A 24,386-nucleotide genomic window follows, 5' to 3' on the forward strand; every position below is an offset into this window, starting at 1 on the left:
TTCTCCTCCTCGACTTCAGGGACCGGCCCTTCGGCGCAAGCGTCGTCAAAGTTGAAAAAGGAATCTGCATCTCCGTAGGAGTCGTTGCCGTAGCTGAAAAGGGTTCCCGGGAGCTGGTCTGGGCTGAACTTGTCCATCACCGGGGTGGACAGTATCATGGCCATGATGTTTCCTGAGTTGTTGCAAATTTATGAATAGAAGGCTGTGGTGCTGTTCGTCCCTTTCTGCTTTACTTTGCTGCTGTTCTCTTCGAAGATTAAATGAGATCAAAGTGGTTCGTGTAGTTGAAAAGTCTGTACTTGAACAAACCGTAGTCGAACTTGTCTGTAGTTAAAGGTGAGTATATACGGCGCAAGAGTGAAAACGAATCGAATGTCTAGATAGTCCGAAGTCGGGGAGAGTAAGGATGCTGGGAAGGGTGGGCGCACAACACGATATATAGGCATAAGTGTGGTAGTCATCCCTTCCACAGTGGCAGAGCAGCCTCGAGGTCAATGAAGAAGGACGTGCATAAAGAGACTCGGTGATGGACAACGGGGACGCTGGGAGGCGACATTGTTTGATGTGTTTGAAGATTGTCTGGCTGACAAAGGTTGATATTGCTATTATAGATACTTAATTGGTACGGACAAAGTGCGAAGAGAAGAAAAAGTGCTGGAACAAGACGTCGGTGGAAGTAGACAAGAGGCCTATCCGAGAGAGGACAAGAGACGGGCTCCTCTTGTTCTTCAACAATGGCCTTCTTGGGTTCGAGTTGGGCCAATCCAGCCTGGTGCTCTGCATAGATGTTCCTGTCTAAGTTTTCGTCAGCGACTGAAGCATGATCAAGATGCTGAAGACATGTTTGGGTAATGATTTGATATCAGGAGTAAAATGCTCGTTTCTCGACAGTAAATTCCGAACAGGTCTGTGAATAAATGCTTTTCTCATCATTTAATGGGTTGAGGGTGGAAATGAGGTAAATGTTAGACATACCACTTGACTAGGTTCGACGAATGATGAGCTGAATCACCTCAGGTTTGCCTGTCTGGGTTAGCTAGGCGCAGCGAGACTGGGAGTGTGCCGTCGACTTCTGATAGTCTAAGGTAGGATTCCGAGTCCCGTGAGTCCCGTATGGCATCTCGAGGAGTCGAGACCACGGGTTGTAAACCTCGCAAGGCCCGTCTTTTGTCGCGTCGTTTCGGCCGTAGCCGCGCCGGGGAGTGAACCCGTGGTCGTGCGAGCTCGATGACCCTCAACGGCGGGCGGTAAACGATGATCAAAGGCGTCTTTCGCCTGACCATCCGTCATACCATGCCGTCCGGTAAAGGAGGCGCCAAGGGGATGAAAGAACACCTGAGTGCCTGAAGGGAGACGATGTTTACCGCCTCACGTTTCGAGGCAGGTGTAACTGCGATCCCATGCTCGCAAATGAGCGTGACACCACCAGCTTGAAGCCGATTGCTGCCTGCACTGGCGCATCTATCCTAATGCCATCCTCGACTGGAAGCTTCACGCGGAGATGCCAGCCGAAGTAGGATGGCAAGCAGATGATGGAAATGCTATAAGGTGAGGTTGAATGGTAGAAAGAAAAACTTGATTGACGGCGGATAAATAAGCGTCGAGAACGTTGGTCGAAAAAGGTCGGCGACGAATGAGAGGGCCCCGCAGCCCTGTCTGGGTCCGTGCATTCTGGACGCCGTTGCGAAGTTGCGAGGAAGGAACGAACCCCTGCCTATGCCTCATGGTGTTTCTGACACTAGTCCCTTCCGGGAAGAGCACCTACACTCGATGGGGGTCCTTGACGAGCCAGTGATATGCTCTCAGTGAGAGCAAACGATTCTTGATTACAGGCGGCAGAAGAGCCTGCTACTGGAGCTGGGGAAGGTGCTTGTGTGTGACCAAACTAATAATCAGGCTCGCTTTACTCGAATTACGTACGCTGCATGTCTATGATCTATCACTCTTCCCTCAAAAGCATCCCGTATGCCCACCTGGAGAACTCTATCGACTTCGCGTCGACAAAAGTGGTAGTAAGATCTGCAACATATATCGCCGCAGGTGCCCAGAGGAGGAATGCCAACAAGATGGCAAATACGTAGGATGCCTGAGAGTCTCCGCCATCGACAAGACCTACAGTCCAGCGACCTAAGACCAAGCCTAGTGAATAAAGCAGTGGGCCATGAATCATGTACAGCGAGAAAGAGATCTTGCCCATGTACTGAGAGAAACGGTTCGTGAAGAGAATCTGCAAGAATTCGGCATGGTCGACGACGAGCACCGTCAGCACTGCACCGACTGGTATGACAAGGCACTCCTGGTATCGTGCTGGAATCCAGGAAACGAGCGTCACGTAGCCGGGTGCCTGCGCTGCCTGCTCCATGTCCTCGGGCATGCTGAGCAGCCACAGCGAGATCACAAATGATACAAGCCCGACGACGCGTCCGAGAATGCGACGAGACAGTATACTGCCTCGCTTCGACATCCGATGCGCGTCCCCATCCAAGGATTGTGGTTCGGGCCGCGGGGCCAACCACCGCCATTGCCGTTCCTCGAGCTCGAGATGCAGATCGCACAAGAACATGCCGCTAAGGAACAGGAACATCCCAAAGTAGACGAATAGCCATTCGAGATAGATCGCGAGGCCAAGCGCGAAGAACATCCTCACCCTGTTGCGTACTCTCGTGAAGGCCGATAGGAACATGAACACCACCATGGAGCTGATGAACTCGAGCGGAATCGTCCACTGGTGGGGATCGTATATCGGTTCCGGAATGTCGGAATCGGCCCGGACATGAGGCTGGCCGATGGGATCGGTGACCAAGGTCTCGGCCATCAAATAATGCCGCAGCTGGCCCCAGAGAGTGTCAAAGTGCGGCGGAACCCTCGTCGGGTACGCCACACCGGGCAGCCCCTGGTCGGGGAACAAGTTGAGCCAAGTCATGATGGCGACAACGAAGCTGACCACGGCGGCGGGGAGGAAGAGCCGGGTATGGCGGCGGAAGACCGAAGATGCGATAGCCGAGCCTGCCTTGTCGAATTCTCCCCGGCGAGCCAACGTCAGGACGCGGTGCGATATTGTGTAGCCCGACACAACGAAGAAGACGGAGACGGGAGCGAGGCCTGAGACGACGAGCCGGAGGATAGGAAGTTGGTATAGCCACCATCGCCGAGGTGGGTTCGGTGTCCATGCTAGTTGGATGTCCCATGAGAACCACACCAGACCGCAGTGAACGAAGACGACACAAAGCGCTGCAATACCTCGCAAACCGTCTTTGACAACATGTTAGCCCTGGCAGGTAGAGATGATGAGGATAGTTCTTGTTTACCTAGCCAAGCTGTAGAGCGAAGTGGCTTCGCCTTGCTTTCTTTTGGTCCAAGGAAACTTGGGACCAAGAGGGAGGCAGCTTTTGAAACTTTTCTCCAGGTATCCTGGCGCCGTGTGTTGATGGGAAGTAGCGAGCCTTCTGCCTCTAATGTTGAGTCATCCTCTGCCTGATCTACCACGGGTTTGTATTCTTTGCTTGAGTCGAAATCTCCCAGTGGAGCGTACGCGTGCCGGCCGTCCATATCGTCGGAGTCGTAGGGTGGTCTGGGGAAAGACGACAATGCAGCTAAACCAAACCGAGCTCGACTCGAAGGGTAGCTGAGCTGAAGCTAGGGAGGCGAGCGAGGAAGTCTGAACTTATCACGTCCGGCACATGTGACTGCCAATGACGATAATGAAAGAAAGCAGGTGGTGTAAGAGCACGGAAATGGTGCTCGAGAACTATTGCAGTGCGAACAGGGCACACAATGGGTGCAAGTCACTACTTTAAAGGGACGAGACCGAGCTGCGCAGCCACAGCAGCGTGTGATGGGCTTCCTAGACGAAGTAACCCCCACTATGTTTTACTCGTCCGGTGAGAAACGAGCAAGTTCCATAAGCAGTAATTCCAGAGAGGCGTTTCATGATCAGCAGAGTTCGAGGTGATCTGGAGGGAAACGAGTTCAGACGACCCCTAGAACGGCTAACCGCGAGACACGGGGTGTTCTCATTCGTCGACCCGAGGCCTCGGGATTCGACCTTTGCAGTTTGCACTGCCTGAAAGGTGTCATGACCAATATGCGCGGAGTGGAATCCATGTTGATGATAATAGAGGATGCAGAATTGGAACTTGGGACTAAGAGCTTGTATATTGCAAACAAGCTTTGAGTACCGCCTGGCTTCCTCGGTTCATTGTGAATACCTTATAATATGCTTAAACCCGCCCACTCTGATAGCGACAAGATGTTCTAAGATGCTAGGTAGGGACCGAATGATTTGGAAAATCTCCCGTCGTCTGATGTGAGTTTACTGTGTCTATTGGGCTGGCGCAGCATCCGAAAGCGGCCTTGAAACGGTGGTGCGGTCGATCGTCAACGTGTGATTAGTGGGCTGCCGGTCGCACTGACTTGACCGTGCTGGACAGTCGGACTGAGCTCAGAAGATCACAGTAGCTCATAGTATCCGTTGTGGATAGAAACATCGTCGATATATAGCAAGTGACTGAAGCTTGATGTTATGGGAAGCTAAAAGGCTTGGTAGCCTGGGGTCGAAGGATTCAGTTACCTTACGTGGTGCTCTCAGCCACAGCCGCAGCGCCACACTTCCCAGCCACATCCGTGAAGATTTTGTATCTAGATGTCTTCTACATCGGAACCTCTCAAGTAGTCCCCTTCAGAAAGAAAGGAGGAAACCATCTAAGTACCGAAGCAATGAGATTCATGAGGGTTCACCATATAGTCAAGGCTTGACCAATGTTTTGGCGAGGAGAGCCATTCTGTTGACAGCACTCAAAGACCTGCGCTTTCACGAAAATTCGTGCCCACCAGATGGGATAGGAAACCCAATAAGGCTAGCAGCGAGACATTTGCGGGCGGACGCTGCATCGCTGGAGAATTCCACTGGATTAAGCTCTCAAGCTTTGGACAGTCGGGACGGTCTAATGTGGTCCCTGGATGCAGGCCGACAGAAATAACTCAATTTTTCTTGATGTTCTGGCCTTTTCTCTTCCGATCATCCACTTCTGCCCGCTGATGGTCACCGTGGTGGGTGCCACAAGTGTGTGCCATTCCGCAATGGTACGTGAGGATCACCACGCAACGGGGAGGGGGGAGACTTGCCTTGAAAGCGTCAGAGCGAAGACCGAAGAGGGGTGAGTGAGTGGGTGATGCTTGATGGGGAGCGCCAGGGGACAGCAATGAGAGCATTGGGAATGTTGCAGGGCATGGCAGTTGGGGACTCTGTTCCCGATCGGGTATGCCTCCGTCGAGTGTCCTGGGGCCGATTTCCTGTTTACGGGGTTTCCTGAGCGGCCACATCCCGGGGCCCATGTCGATGGTGCTAGGCCTGGGTTATAATGCTGGGCGATGCTGGGCGTCGATGACGACGTTGTTAAGACTTGCCGTTTTCTTATTTCAGGTATTCGTCTCAAAGACTGGGGTTCGATGAAGGTCTCGATGCTCTCATCGTATCCACTCGTTGCCAGCCTGTGCGTTTGGTGACAGATGGAAATTGTGGGAGTGAGGGTGAGAGTGAGAATGAAAATAAGAGTGAGACTGAGAGTAAGAGCGAGTGTGAGAGTGAGTGTGAGATTTGCCTTGCGGGTACCTGAAAGTCTGTTTGGATGGTGATTCCGGGATCTCGATGCTAATTCATGAGTTGACACCCGCTGTCGGCTCCGCCAGGATGAACTTGTTGCTGCCCGTCTCCTGGAACGATTCTTTCATATTTCGCGGGCCAGTCCAAATGCCGAACATTTGGACACACACACACACTTGTGGAATAACGGCGACTATGATAGACGGCTCTGCTTGGCCATTCTTGGGATGCTCAGGGTAGATCCCCCCCTCCTCGTTCTAAACTTGGATGAAATACGAAGTACATGCTGCACTGATAATCATTCATCACACCGGACTCTCACGCCTTCAGTGAGGTGTACGAATACCTACGCAGTAAAGGTAAGGTAAAGTTAAGTAGGCGCCCGTGGCCGCACTACCAAATTCCCCGTGTTCCCGCCCGGAACCCTGACTCCCTGAGTCGTCTCAAGGAAAGGTGGGAAGGTGGGTTGAAATGTGGTGGAAAGTACCTTCAAAGTTAGCTGTCGCCGCCGCCGGCTCTCCTCTCGGGCTTCCTCTCCAGCCCAGTTGCCCGCCCAGCCCAGTTGCCCGCCAGCCTCTTCAGGTTAATCTTAACACAAACTCGACCAACCTTGCCTGACATCCATCCCCTTGGCCCAACCTGGTAAAGCGACCGCACTTCTTGCTGTCCTGGTCCAACCTACGTCACGAGACTTTTCTTCGACTGGGTGAAGGATGCTGCCAGCACCACTGCGACGGAATTGCTGCTGCTGCCCTCACCAAGACAAGACAGACGAGACAAGACTTGGACAAGACTGGATGAGGGGACCCGACCAAATACAGAGTCAGAGACATCGACAGCTTGCGATCGTCCCTCCTTAAACTCTCTACGAACGGAACCTCCTCCCACCTCTCCTCTCTACCTCTCTCCACAATCCCCTTAACCCCGGGGGTCTCGGCCCATTCTACATTCTAGACCCTATTCTCTCCCCTTCCTTTTTGTCTTGTCGCTGCTGCATCCTGCGCTTCCATTGTGCATAGTTACCAGCATTGTTTTCGCCCGTCATGGCTGCACAATTAGATCCTGAATTGCAGGACAAGCTCGAGGAGCTGGAAAAGGAATTGGAGGTATGTTTGCAACCCTCAAGTCTTCGTTTGGCACCGTCCCGTCTGGAATCGCGCAACTTTACGTCCACCTCGAGACGACGGCCTTGCGCATGCGCGCATGTGCGCATCGTGCTCGAGCACCCGCAGCCTTGCCCATACTATTTACTGTCGCTTTTTGTCGCACTGACTGACGCATCCTCGTGGCTATAGGAAGGCGACATCACAGAGAAAGGGTTGGTGCTGACCCCTCCATCATGACTTTCCCCTCCCCCATTTCTTGCGAACGGCGCGACAGCAGCTAATCGATTCCCTCTCCACGTAGATACCAGAAGCGACGGACGCAACTCTTTTCCATATACATGAGCCCTGGACCTGCTACCGCTCCAGCTGTTGCCAAACCCCGAGGCGGCTTGGGCATCCACGACCCTGACAACCCGGGACACCCTTCGAGCGATGGTCACCGCGCAGCAGCTCTAGCCGCGCTCGGCGGTAGAGACTCCGATCCCACCAGCCCGACCTCTCCTGGCTCATACCGTCCACAGTCGCCATTCGGCGGCCATGGTTCGGGCCATGGCTCCGGCCACGGCTCAGGTCATGGCTCTGGTGGCTACGCATCGCCTGGGTACCAATCGCCCGGAGCTGGCTATACCTCGCCCGACATGAATCCTGCAGGTCTCCTCCGACCTGGCGGCCCCCTCGCCGACCAACGCCCGAACATGAAGCAGCACGATTCACTCTTCCTCGGCGCTGCTAACGAGCCACCCACTCGATCAGGCACAATGGTCTCAACCGACTACGCCTTTAATCCCGACCAGCAAGGACACTACATGGACCAGCACGGGCAGAACCCATATGACAGCCGGACAGGCACGATGCTCGACTCGACTGGATACTTCTCCGGCTTCACCGGCGGTGGACAGAACTTTGAGCAGGGACAAGGTTATGATCAACAGGGTTACGACCAGAATGGTCAAGAAGAATACGGCGGGGGACACAGATACTCGTCAGGAGAGGCCTTCTCGCCAACGGCAGCCATGGCGCCGCCTATGCTCACAGCAAACGATCTTCCCCCGCCAGAAGTGCTCGAGTACCAGATGCCACTCGAACCCCGCGACCTTCCGTTTGCGATATCCGACCCGCACGACAGCAATACCCCCATGTCCAAGTTCGATAACATCGCCGCAGTCCTGAGGCACAGGGGAAAGACAATGGCGAAGCTGCCCGCATACTGGGTGCTGGATAGCAAGGGCAAAGAAATTGCCTCCATCACGTGGGACAAACTAGCGTCAAGAGCCGAGAAGGTGGCACAGGTCATTCGGGACAAGAGCTCGCTGTATCGCGGCGATCGCGTTGCCCTGATTTACCGTGACACAGAAGTCATCGACTTTGCCATCGCCCTACTCGGATGCTTCATTGCAGGCGTAGTTGCAGTACCGATCAATGATTTGCAAGACTATCAGAAGCTGAACCTGATCCTCACATCGACGCAGGCGCATTTGGCGCTCACAACGGATAACAATCTCAAGGCCTTCCAGCGCGACATAACAACACAGAAGCTTAATTGGCCCAAGGGCGTAGAATGGTGGAAGACGAACGAGTTTGGCAGTTTCCATCCCAAGCGCAAAGACGATGTCCCGCCTTTGACAGTACCAGACTTGGCATATATCGAGTTCTCGCGCGCGCCCACCGGTGATCTGCGAGGCGTGGTTCTCAGTCACAGGACAGTCATGCATCAAATGGCTTGCTTGAGCGCCGTTGTCACAACAGTACCAGGAAACGGACCTGGCGACACCTTTAGTCGAACTTTGCGCGATAAGAATGGACGTCTCATCGGTGCTGGAGCGACCAGCGAGACGCTCCTCTCCTACCTGGATCCTCGACAGGGCATTGGCATGATTCTGGGTGTCCTTCTTACCGTGTACGGCGGCCACACAACTGTTTGGGTTGAGAACAAGGCCGTTGAAGTGCCGGGTCTCTACGCTCACCTCATCACCAAGTACAAGGCCACACTCATGATTGCCGACTACCCCGGCTTGAAGCGTGCCGCCTACAACTACCAGTCGGATCCTATGACGACACGGAATTTCAAAAAGGGCATGGAGCCCAACTTCCAGACGGTCAAACTGTGCCTAATTGATACCCTGACGGTTGATGGTGAATTCCACGAAGTACTAGCGGACAGATGGCTGAGGCCACTAAGAAACCCACGAGCTCGCGAGGTTGTCGCGCCAATGTTGTGCCTGCCAGAGCACGGTGGCATGGTTATTAGTATTCGCGACTGGCTGGGAGGCGAAGAGCGCATGGGTTGCCCCTTAAAGCTGGACATGGGTTCCGACATCGATTCGGACGAAGAAGAGAAGGAAGAGGTGAAGCTTGCGCCCTCCAATGGTTTTGGCAGTCTCTTGGGAGGCGGCGGCACCACCACCACAGAGCAGCGCGCTAAGAACGAACTGAGTGAGGTGCTCCTCGACAGAGAGGCGTTGAAGACGAATGAAGTTGTGGTAGTAGCAATCGGAGACGAAGCGCGAAAACGAGCTGCTACCGAACAGGGCACTGTTCGTATCGGTGCCTTTGGATACCCTATACCCGATGCCACCCTCGCAGTTGTCGATCCGGAGACTGGCTTGTTGGCATCACCACACTCCGTCGGAGAAATTTGGGTGGACTCGCCATCACTATCAGGAGGCTTCTGGGCTCTGCCAAAACACACAGAGCAAATATTCCACGCCCGGCCTTACAAGTTTGATCCCGGCGAGCCAACACCCACTGTCGTAGAGCCCGAGTTTCTGAGGACCGGCCTGCTGGGCACAGTTATCGAAGGCAAGCTCTTTGTGCTTGGCCTTTACGAAGATCGCATTCGTCAAAAGGTCGAATGGGTCGAACATGGCACCGAAGTGGCCGAGTACCGCTACTTCTTCGTCCAGCACCTAGTCGTCAGCATCGTCAAGAATGTGCCCAAGATTTACGACTGCTCTGCGTTTGACGTATTCGTCAACGAGGAGCATCTGCCAATTGTTGTCTTGGAATCACCAGCTGCATCCACCGCGCCTCTGACTTCAGGTGGGCCGCCCAGGCAACTCGACACTGCGCTGCTCGACTCCCTCGCCGAGAGATGTATGGACGTACTCATGCAAGAGCATCACTTGAGACTTTACTGCGTCATGATCACGGCACCAAACTCTCTGCCCAGAGTAGTCAAGAACGGACGTAGGGACATCGGTAATATGCTCTGCAGAAGAGAGTTTGACTTGGGCAACCTGCCCTGTGTTCATGTCAAGTTTGGTGTTGAGCATGCCGTACTCAACCTTCCCATTGGAGTTGATCCTATCGGAGGCATTTGGTCTCCCATTTCATCAGACTCGCGTGCTGGAATTCTCATGTCATCCGACAAGCAATACTCGGGTATCGACCGAAGAGAAGTTGTCATTGACGACCGCACTTCAACGCCGCTGAACAACTTCTCCTGCATTACTGATCTTATCCAATGGCGCGTTGCCCGTCAACCCGAGGAACTCGCTTACTGCACCATTGACGGCCGTGGCAGAGAAGGCAAGGGCGTGACTTGGAAGAAGTTCGACACCAAGGTTGCCGCCGTGGCTTTGTACCTGAAGAACAAGGTCAAGGTTCGCCCTGGCGACCACCTGATTCTGATGTACACGCATTCAGAGGAGTTTGTCTATGCTGTCCATGCCTGTATCAACTTGGGCGCGGTTGTCATTCCATTGGCTCCTCTTGACCAGAACCGACTTAACGAGGACGTGCCGGCATTCTTGCATGTCGTCGCTGACTTCCGGGTCAAGGCCATCCTGGTCAATCACGAAGTTGATCACTTGGTCAAGCTGAAGCTGGTTTCCAACCATGTCAAGCAAGCCGCTTCCATCCTCAAGATTGGAGTGCCGAACTACTACAACACCACTAAGCCGCCAAAGCAGAGCAGTGGTCTGCGCGATAACGGTATCACCATGCAGCCCGCCTGGATTCAGACTGGTTACCCTGTGATCATCTGGACCTACTGGACGCCCGACCAGCGCCGCATTGCGGTCCAGCTGGGGCATGATACCATCCTGGGCATGTGCAAGGTCCAGAAGGAGACTTGCCAGATGACGAGTTCCCGTCCCGTGCTGGGATGCGTGCGTAGTACCACTGGCCTCGGCTTCATTCACTCATGCTTGATGGGCATCTACATCGGCACCCCCACGTACCTCCTCTCGCCAGTCGAGTTTGCGCAAAACCCAATGTCGCTGTTTGTGACTCTTTCTAGGTACAAGATCAAGGACACCTATGCGACGCCACAAATGTTGGATCACGCCATGGCCACTATGCAAGGCAAGGGTTTCACGCTCCACGAGCTCAAGAACATGATGATTTCGGCCGAAAGCAGGCCACGCGTGGATGTGTTCCAAAAGGTGCGGCTTCACTTCGCGGCTACTGGCCTCGACCGAACCGCCATCAACACTGTCTATTCCCACGTGCTCAACCCCATGGTCGCATCGAGGTCTTACATGTGCATCGAGCCTATTGAGCTCTGGCTGGACACGAAGGCACTGCGCCGCGGTCTGATCTACCCCGTAGATCCCGAGCAGGATCCTAAAGCGCTTCTGCTCCAGGACTCCGGTATGGTGCCTGTCTCCACACAAATCGCCATTGTGAACCCCGAGAGCCGACTGCTCTGCCACGATGGCGAGTACGGAGAGATTTGGGTCGACTCGGAGGCTTGTGTTAAGGCATTCTACGGCTCAAAGGATGTGTTTGACGCAGAAAGATTTGACGGCCGTACCGTCGATGGTGATCCCAGCATCCAATACGTTCGTACGGGCGACTTGGGTTTCTTGCATAACGTCAGCAGGCCTATTGGCCCTGGAGGCGCTCAAGTGGATATGCAGGTCTTATTCGTTCTCGGCAACATTGGAGAGACGTTTGAGATCAATGGTCTCAGCCACTTCCCCATGGATATCGAGGCCTCTGTGGAACGGTGCCACCGCAACATCGTGACTGGTGGATGGTAAGTTGAAACCCTTCATTGGTAGGGTCCCTTAGGCTAACAACACACAGCGCCGTCTTCCAAGCTGGCGGTCTCGTCGTTCTGCTGGCCGAGATTACGCGAAAGGCTTACCTTGGTTCCGTGGTGCCGGTCATTGTCAATGCCATCCTCAATGAACATCAGATCATTGTCGATATCGTCGCCTTCGTTAATAAGGGCGACTTCCCACGGTCGCGTCTCGGCGAGAAGCAACGCGGCAAGATTTTGGCTGGTTGGGTCACCCGTAAGATGCGTACCCTCGCACAGTTCGCCATTCGAGACATGGATCCCAACAGCATCGTCGGTGGTGACCCTGGTGCAGATGACCCCAACCCTCACAGAGCCTCTGTCAGTAGCCAGAGGAGCATGACCATGAGCGGCCTGGCGCCTGGCTCTTCGAGCCTGCGCAATGTCGAACACGCACCGCAAATTCTAGAGCAGGAAGAATTCGAGCATCAGGTCGGACAGATGGCAGCTCTCCCCCCACAGGCCCAAGATGGCATTGCGGAGATGCCTGGTGACGAAGGTCCTGCGTTTGCACAGCAAGCGAATGCGCCGCCGGGCCACGGCTACGTCTTGCCAGACTTTGACTCCTTTGGTCGCGAAGACGGTGGGCCCCCGCCTGTAGGCGCCAAGCCAGGTCAGACCCCGCCGACGATTCACCTCCCTGGAGTCGATGGACGAGAGAGTATGGATTTATGGAAGAATCAGCAGGGCGGTGGTGGTGGCCAGAGCGAAGAAGACTGGACGGCCCAGGCCCTCATGCACATGAACCTCGCCAACGACCTGGAGAGAAAACAGGGCCAGCAGCATTGAACTAGGCGGTTTTTTAAGCAGAACCATGTCTCTTCCACGCTGATTGTTTTTCCTTCTTTTTGTTAGCATAAGGGTCTTGGGGGCATTAGCTGCGGGCGTCTCTGGGCGTCTCTGAACTCATGGATACACTGGTCTCGCGGCTTAGGAGGTAGTGTCTGGATAGAGGAATCCCCTGTGCATCCATGTACTCGCTCGAACCTCGAGAAAAGATCATTGTTAATTCATTCTTATTCACTTTACGCAGTCTCGTATGTGAGTTCATGGGCATACTGTTGTCCTCAGTGCTGTAATTGGCTATCTCGAATTCCTCATACTGTCCTGAACGAAGCTCGATTGCACAACAATTGACCCTCCATTGATATTCTCCTCGGACCCGGACCTAGTAGACAGATTCTTGACACCGCCAGACCCAGCCGTGATACGATTCGTCAGTCCGATCTCGTCGTCCGACTCCCCGCCCAACTTGCCGTCGCCCCCTCCACCACCAAAATTGAATCTCGACCCGCCATACTTGAACATGGCGCCGCCCGTCCCCCTTTGCGAGCTGCTGTTTTTTCCTCCGCTGGCGCTCTGCTTCGACTTTAGCCTCCATGGCGCGCTGTTGGACGAGGGCCCACCTCCAACTCCACCTCCAGCATTGCTGCTGGAGTGGCCCAGGGAAGATGAGATTTTGTGGCGGACGAGGCGGCGGAGGGGCGCGAGGTGCGGGAGGCAGGCGGATACGATTGCGATGGAGGGTTCGATTGCGGACCAGATGAAGACGGGGCCCATTTGCCATGTGATGTCGAGGGCGCGGGAGAAGGTTGAGAGGTAAGTTATGCGGACTATGCTTGCTACGCAGACGCTGGAGAGGGGTTTGGATTAGAGAGGGTTGTCTTGATTTACGGATTACCTTTGTATCTGCTATTGGACGGTGGTGAAAAGGGGAGGGTGACTTACAAACTTCCCAGCAACATGATACTACAGACAGCAGCCTTCTTCCTCCCTGACATTTGCAGCTTTAGGATCTGTGGGATGGGAATCAAGAGGACGATGATGTCGTTGACCATGTTGATGATGGCGAGGGCGAGGTAAAAGGTATTAATGTCGATGCATGTCCCGTTTTCGCCCACGAACTGGTTCCAGTAGAACGAGAGGGGGCGACACGCGTTGACCATGGTGGCCCAGATGATGATGGGGTAGGCGGCGGAGAGGACGTAGCCTGCTATGAGGGAGAACTTGAATGAGGTGGAGGAGGCGGTGGAGAGGAGGAAGATGCGTTGGTAGAAGAGGAGGATGGAGATTTTGGTGGCGGCGCAGGCCGTGCCGTAGATGAAGGTATAGGCGTAGAGGATCTGTGGGTTTAGAGTTCAGTATGCGTTTTGAGGGCTTATCGATGGAGTAGGATCAGAAGGGGAGACGGATACTGATAGAATAGAATCAAGAAGGGGAAGCTTACTTTGAAGACTTGTGTCAGGTTTTGAGGTGTGAATGACCAGACGTGGTTCCCTGCGCCGTAGGCACCGCCTGCGATGCTTAGGCCGACTGTGGCGCCCACGAGAAGCTGTGATGAAATATCATTAACATCGTGAACCTATGTGCAAAGAATCTCACAAGGGGAAGCATTCGAGCAAGTTCTTACCAAGGAGAGAAGAATTGTCCAATCATCCGCCTTCAGACTGTGACCTTGAAGAAACCTGGCCATCAGCCGTAATACCACGGCGACAGACGCCAGTACGGCCAAGATTATGACGGCGGCATTGTTGCGAGCGACACTGCTTTCTGAGATATCGAGGCCGTCTGAAGGTGGACCGAAGATGGCGATGATGTTGGGATCAGGTTCCATCGTCGAAGGAATGAGAAGTTGGTGTGAAATCGAAAGGAATACTACATCGCGGCGAAAAGGTTGATAGAGGCGGGAGGGGAGGACTGAGACAAGCCTTCATGCTTCTGGGTGACATTCTTTCTATGAGATGCCAAGAGTTTACTTTTCTTCATGGGATCTCAACATTGGCTCGAAGAATCGTTGCAGCACAAGCTGGAGTCCCAGGAGGCGCAAAAAGGAAATATGATGCATGTTGGAGGAGTCGGACGTATACCTTCGGAGACCCTCCGACCAAGGCAAACCCGTGGTATTCGCAGCTGCTCTGCGTATAATCTCCACCGCGATGCTTCCGTGCACCGTTGCATTCACGTTGGACCAACGATCCAGTCTCGTCTACATCCAAAGAGCGCAGGGTTTATAATGCTGTTGGTACTGGGCAGACAGGCCCGGAGTTCCGCATGGCCTGATGCTTCCTGTTCTGGCTCGCCAAAAGGCGAGCAATGTGGATCGTTTCTGATTTCTTCCGTTCAAGGATTATCTGCACAGACGGGGAAGCTCTGTGTTGGGGGATGACTTTTCCGTAATTCGTAACTCCCCTGGAGTCTGGATACTTCATCTTCGTTGGTGCGCGTCCCGCGCATGCAGGAACAGGAGTGTAATGAGCGGTCGTTAATAAACAAACTCTTTTGCCGAAATGCCAGTCCTGGCACCCAGCAAGACTACCTTATGAGGTGACAGAATATCCTGGTTGTCAGAAAAGCCATGTTTGCTTCAAAGCGCCAAACGATGACTTGAGATTGAGGTTGTGCGAGTATCCCTAAAAAGAGAAGACGGGTGAACGTTGCAACGTCGAGGAGCCGCTGATTCTGCCGTCTTCCACCAACGGCCCGTCTGACTGCTTTGTCTCGAAGAACCAAGGGTACAAGTCCCGCATGCAAGGATTGGATTATCACATGCGGCTTCCTCCTCGCGGCCCACTTCTTACTGTTGCGAGAAGTCACATATGACGGACATGTCCAGCATGCTGGGTTTGATGCTGGAAGTTGTCTACTATCAACGCACTAGTTCGTAGAACTAGAATACCTATTGTCCCCCATTTCAGTGAGAGCATCAACTAGATCAGGATGACATTCTTGAAATTCCAAATGCATCTCGAGTCTGAGGATGAGCCTTTTCACTTTCCATGGCTCCTACTACTTGTGGGGTGAAGGAGGTCGATCCTGGTTATTGTTGGAACCAGGGCCACGAAAGACAGAACAGGGTCGACGGTCCATCTCACCCCGTCAAGGCGGGGAAGAGGACATCAGCAAGTTCCTGTCTCTGGTACCAAGTCTCTGAAAGGAGTATCTTATGCAGGTTCCCTGAAGTCATTACCACTGTTGCTGGAGGATGGCAATATGTCATGACCTGATTTGAATGTACGGGTGCGGCGTGGCTAGCAGGTGTTACATGGTGGTCTGGAGCGTACGGATAAAGACACAGCGAAGAACAACAAGGGTCAAATATAATTACAGTCGCCATTCTTGGGGCTTTCTCGATCAGAATGCTCTTCTCAACTACAAGATTCTGCATAAATTTCTCGTACGTCAACAGCTATGGGTTCCTTATCAGGCTTCACAGAGATCCCTGATCTCACGCCCCTCGAGCGTATCGGACCCAAAGGTTACCTTCGATATGTCTTCCCTTTCCAGCTCCCCGAAGGTTACAACCTCGATCAAGCTGCTACTATCCTCCGCGCAGGGTATGAAGCCGCGCAACAGCGTATTGCTGTTTTGGGATGTGAAGCTGTTCCAAACCCGTACTCAAAGCAAGCCGGCGTCTTAAAGCTTCAGAGCCTCCGTCATGGAGACATCGAAGGAATCACCGTCAAGGATCTCCGGGCTCCTGGTGTTTTCCCCATGACGTACTTGGAACTCAAATCCAAGAACTTCCCGGTGGCTTCCTTTGATGCAAATACTATCTGTCGGCGCTCGGTATGGGCAACTCCTGATGAAAGGTTGCCTGTATCTCTTCCGCAAGCCAACTTCATCCAAGGGGGCCTGATTCTATCCTGGTGCATCTTCCACATGTTTGGAGACGGCAAGACATTCCTGATCTGGACCAAGATCTGGGCAGAGGAGTGCCGCAGAGCTCAAGGCCACGAGATCACAGACCCCTTCAAGCTGGATGAGGCGTTTCTCAGAGACCGCCAACGCATCATGAGCCCAACCGGTAAGAACCCCGGTCGTGCGGCAGACCACCCTGAGTACACCATCATCCCCTTCACGCCTGAGGGCATGCCGCCAAAGATCCTTTCCGAAGACCACCGCGGCCAAATTTTCTACTTCTCACCCGAGTCCCTCGCCAGACTCAAAGCCGAAGCCTCTCCAGAAAACGCAACGGAACCGACGAAGCAGAGATGGGTCTCCACCAACGACGCACTCTCAGCGCTGCTCTGGCGCACCGTCATGGCGGTGCAGTCACCCCTCGAAACCCTCGAGGGCGACCCGGTGTCAGTCTTCAATATCGCCGTCGACGCCCGTCTGCGTACAGACCCGCCGGTGCACCCGGAGACCATGGGCTGCTTCCTCGGCTACGTCGCGGCTTCGGCGCCGATCCGCAAGATGCTCGGCTCGGCGTCCCTGGCTGACTTGGCGATTTTGGTTCGGCAGGCGTTGATCCGCGCGGACAACCAGTTTGTCGATGATGTAGCCACGCTCATTGACACGGTGGAGGACGTGAACCGCATTATCCCTACGGCTCTCCTGGATGTGCCCGGCAACAACTGCATTCAGACATCATGGGTCAACTTCTCCCTGTATGACGTGCAGTGGGGACCGGTGCTGGGCGACACGATCCAGGCCGTTCGTGCGCCGCATGTTGGTGTGATCAACGGGTTGCAGGTCGTCATGCCTGTTCTGCCGGACGGTGGGATGGAGATCCTGGTGGGTGTTGAGAAGAACTGCTTGGACAGGTTATTGCATGAGCCATTGTGGATGAAGTATGCAGAGACTAGGTGAATGGAAAACAGGAGTATCACTAGTTGGGTGTGTTAGTGAGTTACGTGACGGACTGCGCCAGTTATTTCTAGCTTGACTAATAGTGGTTTCTGCAATGCGGGCTATCATATGATGCGTTGGTCTTGACAAGACTTTCAATTATCTCATCCAATGTGTGTACTTGTTTCAGGTCAAGACTGTACCAAGCTCAAGCAAAGTCCGGAACCACTTCACGTCGAATTGAAGACAAGCGAAGTTTTCGTGTGGTATTAATGTCAATCAGATTTTACACGTTCTTCGTGGAAATGGCCTCTCAATTCGAACATCCGCCATAACTAGACGATACAACTTTCAGACCAAGAGTTCCCTCAATTTCCATTCCTTATTATCCCTAGTTCTGACACGAAGACTACCATTCCATCTGGCTTATGCCACATGGGTCCACAACATCCCACCGGCCTCTCTGGTCTCAAAAGAAACTTTTCATTCTATTAAAATGGATCAGAGACTTTTACCAAACTTCAATTGTAATGAGACTTACTGAAAATGTTTCGAAACGGAAAGAGAAAGGCCTGGGGCAAGTGTATGGTCCTTCTGAGCCCTTTTCCTTTCTTCACTAGCATTCAGCTAGAAAAGCTCGCTGAAACTCGTCCGAGTCAGCTTTCTCAACTCCTATTTGTTCACACATCAGAGCCAGCGTGAGTGCCGGGTAAAGTATTTGAACCATATTTTGTTGTAGCTGTTTGACTGATAAAATCTTCTGTCATCGACGAATCGGATGGATTACTAACGCTTGGTGTTTGTCGTCTGAAGTTAAACGAAGCAATTCGATTTGAGTGGATGAGAGGCCTTAGGCTAGACATGGATATGAACTCAGATTTGAGTTCACCGGGGTCCGAGATTGGTACCGCATTAAGCTGTTGATGGCGATAAACTCAAAATCCCCTGATAGCCCCTCAACGGGCAATACCCATCTCCGACCGCCCCCCAAAGCAGATATTAGAGATGAGGATGGTCTTTGGTCATGTCGACTGAGGTCTTTACTGCTTGTTGTCTTTATTTTCTATGTAGCCTCGTTAAAGGGTTTTTCAAGCCACTCGTTATTGTCGCTCTTTTCAACCATGTTCAGCAAAACCATTGTGACAGTCATCCTGCTGTTCGGAGGCGTTCAATCCCACCGGCACCATGGATTCCACAGCCACGGCAAAATGCGACGCTCAATTACCTATCACGCGAGGGCAGATGGAGAAGTAGCGAGAGGAGGATCCGACAACGTTTTCGTGAAAATTTCTCACGACCGACCAATTCTAGTTCCGTCGAGGGCAGATCACCCACAGAAGCCTGTCGGAGTCGATAACATCGACAACCCCATCCAAACCAACAAGTTCTACGCCAACTTCTTCGCCAACAACCAAGACAACGCAACATGGACTCACCCCTACTCCGTCTGGTGGTCCAACGATACCGTCGAACAGGGCCACGGCTTGTCTATCTCCCATACGGACCGGCGCAACTTTATCTACGGGCCTGGAGAGCCCGTCCAGTCTTTCGAGGATCCATTTTTTGACCAATCTCTTGCGCTTTCGGCGCGGGAACTGCAGAATGGAACGGTTTTGACTACGGACACATTGACAGCATTCTCCGCCAATGTCAACCTTGCAACAAGAAAAGGTGCCAAACCGATTGTCTCATTTCCCGTAGTCCAGGGCATGGCTTTCGTCACGGGGATTTATAACGACGCCACCATTCTCATCCAGTCTCAAAAGCACTTCTCAAACATCACTGACCTTCGTTTGAGTTCCAATGGACTCGGAGCCACATTGTATGGGTGGGATGCGCGGTTGGGTGATGGATCAAGCTGGTTGATTTACCTCAACCCAACTTCCACGTTTGAGAGACCAACTCTTCGGATGACTGATAAGGGAACCATTCTGGGACCAAGGCAATTCACTGGAACTGTTCAAGTCGCCAAAAACCCAGCAGGTAAAGCCGGTATCGACATCTTTAGCAAGGCTGCTGGAGCGTACCCAGTTGGCGCCACGCTGTCGGGCTCTGTCTCCGGTAAGACTGGAACTTACACTTTGGCGTGGGAAAAGAAGGGACTAAAGGAACGGTCACTTCTCATGTTTGCTCTGCCGCATCACGTAAAGTCATTTGACCAAAAGACAGCCAGGGGTCTAACGAACATCACCTTGGCGAGTACGACCAAGGGAATCGCCACAGCTATGCTTGCAGACGAGTTTACCATGGTGGAGCCCGAGCTCCCGACAGATATGGGCTTCGATCCTTGGTCGCCTCGCCTTGGATCAGTGGGATCCGCGGGCTCAGCTGCAACTGTTTCGGAAGACGCCAAAGCCGCAATTATTAGTGCAGCAAAGGTCGAGCTTGCGCGGGACATTACAACCTTGACCAACTTGACGTCCAAGTATTACGCCGGAATCGCCTTTTCGGTTTACGCAAGGGCAATCTATGCTGTAAACAACATCGCCGGAGATACCTCATTCACAGCCAGCTCACTCACCAAGCTTGAGGCTGCGTTTGACAAGTATGTCAACAATCAGGAGCCAAACCCTCTGTTCTACGACGACGTGTGGAAAGGCCTAGTTTCTTCGGGATCGTACGGCAATAATGATTCATCGATCGATTTTGGTAACACGTATTACAACGATCACAACTTTCACTACGGCTACTATGTGTATGCTGCTGCAATCATTGCCCACTTCAACCCATCTTGGTTGACGAAGAATGATGGTCTCAACAAGATTTGGGTCAACAATTTAATCCGCGATTGGTCCAACCCATCTACCGAAGACCCTTTCTTTCCCTTCTCACGAAACTTTGACTGGTTTCACGGCCATAGCTGGGCCAGAGGTGTACTCGAAGCGCCGGATGGCAAGGACCAAGAGTCATCTGCCGAGGATGCTTTCTCAACGTACGCGATCAAGATGTGGGGCAAGGTTATTGGAGACGCCAAACTTGAGGGACGAGGCAACCTCCAGCTTGCCGTGACGGCACGCAGTCTTCAGTCGTACTTCCTTATGGCTAGCGACAATGATGTGCAGCCGCCCAACTTTATCGGAAACCGCGCCACAGGCATTCTCTGGGACAGGAAGATCAACCACACGACGTACTTCGGCGACGAAATTGCCTATATCCAGGGCATCCATATGCTACCGATTGTGCCGAGCAGCGCCTATATACGGAAGGCATCCTTTGTGAGAGAAGAATGGGATCAGTATTTTGCCGGCAATAAGTCGGGATCTCTCACTAGCGGCGGCTTCGCGGGCCATGTGTACGCCAACCTCGCAATTGCGGATAAGGCTGGTGCGGTTGAAAGTTATGAGTTCATGAAGAAGCAGACTCCTGACAGCCCCTACCTGAGTGGAGTGAGTTTGACATGGAACCTCGCTTACACGGCGGCGCTGGGAGGCAGTTTGGGATCGAACTCTACGCTGAACTCAACAAGTCGGGCTGTCTAAAGTGAATGGCCAGCTATTTGTCTTGAGGTGCAAGTTGGAGTGAGCTGGATTTGAGTTTACGAGGCCATGTCCACGTCCTTGTACATAGGAAGGGCTTCGCGGAGTTGAGATGCGATTTGACCTGAGAGAGTCAGTCACATGTTCATGTAACAATGTAGTAGACAAGATAGCAAGAGCTCGCAACCTACGGGCAATTTTCCACCTTCTTGAAATTCGTTCCGAGAGCATCTGAATCACCTCTCGTAACAGATTCTCGGTGTCACGGCCGTAGTGTTTTGCTAGTAGGATTGCTGCTAAGCCGACCTTCTTGTACAGGACGACTGCAGTGAGAGGCATTCTGTCAAGTTTGAGAATGTCCACGGTCTTCTCCATACGCATCAGATCACCGGCAATGGCGAGGGCCATTTCAAGAGCGGCGACGGATGATTCCTTGACAAACGAAGGAAGTTCTTCCCCATCTTTACACGTCAGCCTTTTTTCGTGAAGTTCTATCAGTGCCCTTTTCTCTATTAGCTGCCGCTCCTTGACGTTTTTTGAAGAATGACTTGCAAGAGATACACAGTAACCACTGTGTACTGGTGCTCAAGCCGCCTCCAGCTTATGGTCAGGGTTTCTCGTATTTTCTTTTGTATCAGCATGTCGAGCTTCCACAATTCATGGTCAAGAAGTGTCCCAAGCTCGGCGGACGGATCTCTGGTGCGCTGCATGACACTCTGGAGCACATAGAGCGCCTGAATTTCGCTGGCGAAGACCCCGTAGGTCTGAACATCATCTGCAGAACATACAAGCGGTTGAAACGAGCCGCTGATACTGAGGTCTTGACTCCATGCGTCATCCTCTCTGGGAAGCATCGCGCCGAGTCGAGCATCGCGAACAAGTGGTGCTCGTTCAGAGTTCCCCGTAGAATAAATGTCAAGCCTATCGAGAAAGAATATAGCCCACCATACACGCATCTTCTCCTCACTGAACACTGTAGCAGGATCCAAGGTTTGGTATAGGCCGGTTATATGGCCAAGACTGGCACATATCGCCAGCGTGGCATACGCGTCAGACACGTAACCTCGGCCCTGCTCGTATATGGCGAGTAGTAGGCCTGACTGGATGGTGTGCAAATGACCTCTCGAATGTTTTTGCAACAGTAGGAATGACGACTTGCAATTGTCATAGAGCGATGGCAAGAGAGGTTCGTTATATGGCGTCGAAGCAGAGGGTATCACCGGGGTGATGAGTAGAATGTGTAAGAGAAGACAGGCGAGCTCGGCAGATGGCCTGCTCTGTAACGACGCTGCTTGTCTTCTCAAGCCGAGTGGATGAATGATTGGGATCCATTCGTGGATCGATCTCAAGTATCCATCAATCACCACCTCTATTCCAAGATCGAGGACTTTTAGCGTGGCGAACAGGTGTGCTGTTAGCAAGTCGTCATGGTCTTGGCTTGTTGCTAAGTTTGGTCCTAGAAAAGAAGAAGCATTCTCATGTGCCTCCTTGTAAGAACCGTAGTGACATATGCTACTGTGACTATGTGGTATCAGTAATTCGAACGCCGTGTAAGACAATACACGCTTGGTACTGACTCTATGCACCGGCTACAAGCCGGTAGTAGCCGATCGCAACCCTTCTTCTTTGTCGAGCACAAATGACAGGCGTTTGAGGACAGACTATCTGTCGACATACTCGCCTTAGTACAGGATCGACTTATCTTGACAAGCAACAGTTTTGAATGAGTTCGGGAGAAGTTTCGGAGGAGCCCGCAGAGCACTCCATAGCGCGGGTTGTTCCTGGGGGTTCAGGTTGCTGACAAACTGTTTCGGGTAGAATATTGAGCTAGTCCGCCGCTAGTCCGCCGCTGACCCGCCGCTTGCAGGGCCAAGACCGGGCCAACCCGCCGGAGTAGTGTCGGACAAGTGGTGTGCCAGGGCCCATCAATGCTACGATGCTCTGAAGGGGTTGTAACATTGATTCTAAGACCAATTGGCTGTCAAAACTCATCCCTTGTGATGGATAGCAGGAGTCGCTACTGACTGGAAACTGGCCACAATGTATCATGCCGATGGACTTCCTGAGGTTTCTGGGGCCGATGTCATAAATAGCCCAGCTTCTTCTCACTCTTCCCAAAGTCTCAAGACGGAACACAAATTTATCAGTTACATTGTTTAATAGTCTATTGCAACAATAAACAAGACCTCAATTCTATCATAATGCCAAATTCAGAGAAGATTCGCGCCCCTTCCCTTTTCATCAGCCATGGAGCAGGCCCCCTCCCCCTCATCCACCCAGGCTTGGAGGATTTCCGGCAGCAAGTCGCCAAATTGGGCAGTAGACTCAATGGAGTCAAAGGAATTATCCTTCTTTCAGCGCATTGGGAAACTGATGAGCCCGAAATCACTGCCCTCGAAGATCCTGGTCTCTACTTCGACTACGGAACTGTGGCCGCAGCCCAAGCCCTTGTTCCACCCGAGGCCTACGAGACTAAGTACCCCATCCTCGGAAACGCAACATTAGCCGCGGAAATTAACCAACGCCTCCTGAATTGCGGCTTCAGACCGGTCCTCGACTATAAGAGAGGCTTGGACCACGGCGTCTTTGTCCCGCTCAAGATTATGCGGCCCGAGGCAGACATACCTGTTGTCCAGGTATCTGTTCTCACTGGAAAGGACGAGGAAGAGGCCACAGACAAGAACCTGCGTCTAGGACGCGCCTTGGAGTGCTTTCGAGACTTCGGGTACGCCATAATGGGGAGCGGCGGGTCGTACCATGATTTCATGACCATGCAAGACGTTCTCCAAGGTTCTGGCAAACTTCCCTCGGGGGCCGAGGACTTTGAGAGCTACCTCAAGTCCACCGCATCAATCTCTGATGCGAATACTCGCGAGGAGGCTCTGAAGCACTGGCGGGATACCCCATCGAGTTATGTAGCTCATGTGAAAGCCGAGGCTGAGCACTTTTGGCCGTTTCTCGTTGCAGCTGGCAGTGGTGGAAACGTTTCTGGGCAGCAAATCCTCAAACTTCTATCCCAAGGTTTACCCATGAGCTTCTACGAGTGGTGAATAGTGACGTATGGGTAGGGGGAGGTCGCTGAATGGCAAATTGAGCCTGGGTGTTGGACGACTATGACTGTATGCCATTGATACATAGCCGAATAGCTTGCTTTGACAAGGACTACATACAACAAGACAGTCATTTCACAGATCCTCACACTATGGAACCGCTACTCAAGAGGAATCTCACTGCGCTATGACGCTATGGAAAGATTACAGGGCCGTCTGTGAATTGTAGGGAAGCCCAGTTATTGGCCTTATGGTCTGTTCACCGCGTGGCTGGCTGAGAGCCCAACCCAAACTTGCTTGCGTCCCCCGTGGCAAACATCTTCACCCCTGCTGAGAATGTGAAAGGCCACACGCTGTAGTTTTGGGTCCACAGTCGCTTTCTCGCGGTGCTTTCATGGCAGTTTTGCACACTATTGAAAGGTGTGGCTTGGCATGCTGGTAAAGGAGAGTGTCGAAGGGGGCTACGGCTAGGCAGGGCAGGGCACAGCACGGCCAACTTGGCGTTTTCTCATCGTTTGGTTCAGTCACTCATCACTCCATATAATGGTATCATTA

The 24,386-nt window shown here is 52.8% G+C and overlaps 6 protein-coding genes across 6 annotated transcripts; 4 read left to right on the plus strand and 2 right to left on the minus strand.

Moving 5' to 3' along the window:
- Window positions 1-1,939: 1,939 nt before the first annotated feature.
- BDZ83DRAFT_748146 (acyltransferase family-domain-containing protein) lies at window positions 1,940-3,549 on the minus strand (the record flags this gene model as incomplete). The annotated part of the gene is made up of 2 exons (XM_060513569.1): window positions 1,940-3,252; window positions 3,309-3,549. The coding sequence occupies 2 exons, from the start codon at window positions 3,547-3,549 to the stop codon at window positions 1,940-1,942; spliced, it is 1,554 nt and encodes a 517-aa protein (XP_060369821.1).
- A 3,497-nt stretch (window positions 3,550-7,046) lies between these two features.
- On the plus strand, window positions 7,047-12,523 carry BDZ83DRAFT_567847 (acyl-CoA ligase; the record flags this gene model as incomplete). Its single annotated transcript, XM_060503996.1, has 2 exons — window positions 7,047-11,689; window positions 11,740-12,523. The coding sequence occupies 2 exons, from the start codon at window positions 7,047-7,049 to the stop codon at window positions 12,521-12,523; spliced, it is 5,427 nt and encodes a 1,808-aa protein (XP_060369822.1).
- A 294-nt stretch (window positions 12,524-12,817) lies between these two features.
- Window positions 12,818-14,348, minus strand: BDZ83DRAFT_716232 (uncharacterized protein; the record flags this gene model as incomplete). The annotated part of the gene is made up of 4 exons (XM_060511831.1): window positions 12,818-13,367; window positions 13,463-13,857; window positions 13,962-14,066; window positions 14,145-14,348. The coding sequence occupies 4 exons, from the start codon at window positions 14,346-14,348 to the stop codon at window positions 12,818-12,820; spliced, it is 1,254 nt and encodes a 417-aa protein (XP_060369823.1).
- A 1,574-nt stretch (window positions 14,349-15,922) lies between these two features.
- On the plus strand, window positions 15,923-17,326 carry BDZ83DRAFT_748149 (transferase family-domain-containing protein; the record flags this gene model as incomplete). Its single annotated transcript, XM_060513570.1, has 1 exon — window positions 15,923-17,326. The coding sequence occupies one exon, from the start codon at window positions 15,923-15,925 to the stop codon at window positions 17,324-17,326; it is 1,404 nt and encodes a 467-aa protein (XP_060369824.1).
- An 840-nt stretch (window positions 17,327-18,166) lies between these two features.
- Window positions 18,167-20,965, plus strand: BDZ83DRAFT_738039 (family 81 glycosyl hydrolase; the record flags this gene model as incomplete). Its single annotated transcript, XM_060513019.1, is given in 4 exon segments — window positions 18,167-18,209; window positions 18,548-19,449; window positions 19,471-19,554; window positions 19,567-20,965. 4 exon segments carry the CDS (start codon window positions 18,167-18,169, stop codon window positions 20,782-20,784), a joined length of 2,247 nt encoding a protein of 748 aa, XP_060369825.1. The 3' UTR covers window positions 20,785-20,965.
- Window positions 20,966-22,982: 2,017 nt separating this feature from the next.
- Window positions 22,983-23,831, plus strand: BDZ83DRAFT_748152 (Extradiol ring-cleavage dioxygenase, class III enzyme, subunit B; the record flags this gene model as incomplete). The annotated part of the gene is made up of 1 exon (XM_060513571.1): window positions 22,983-23,831. The coding sequence occupies one exon, from the start codon at window positions 22,983-22,985 to the stop codon at window positions 23,829-23,831; it is 849 nt and encodes a 282-aa protein (XP_060369826.1).
- Between the last annotated feature and the right edge of the window lie 555 nt (window positions 23,832-24,386).

Source organism: Colletotrichum acutatum (genome assembly GCF_030867785.1).
Source record: "Colletotrichum acutatum strain CBS 112980 chromosome Unknown BDZ83scaffold_10, whole genome shotgun sequence".
Lineage (NCBI taxonomy): Eukaryota > Fungi > Ascomycota > Sordariomycetes > Glomerellales > Glomerellaceae > Colletotrichum > Colletotrichum acutatum.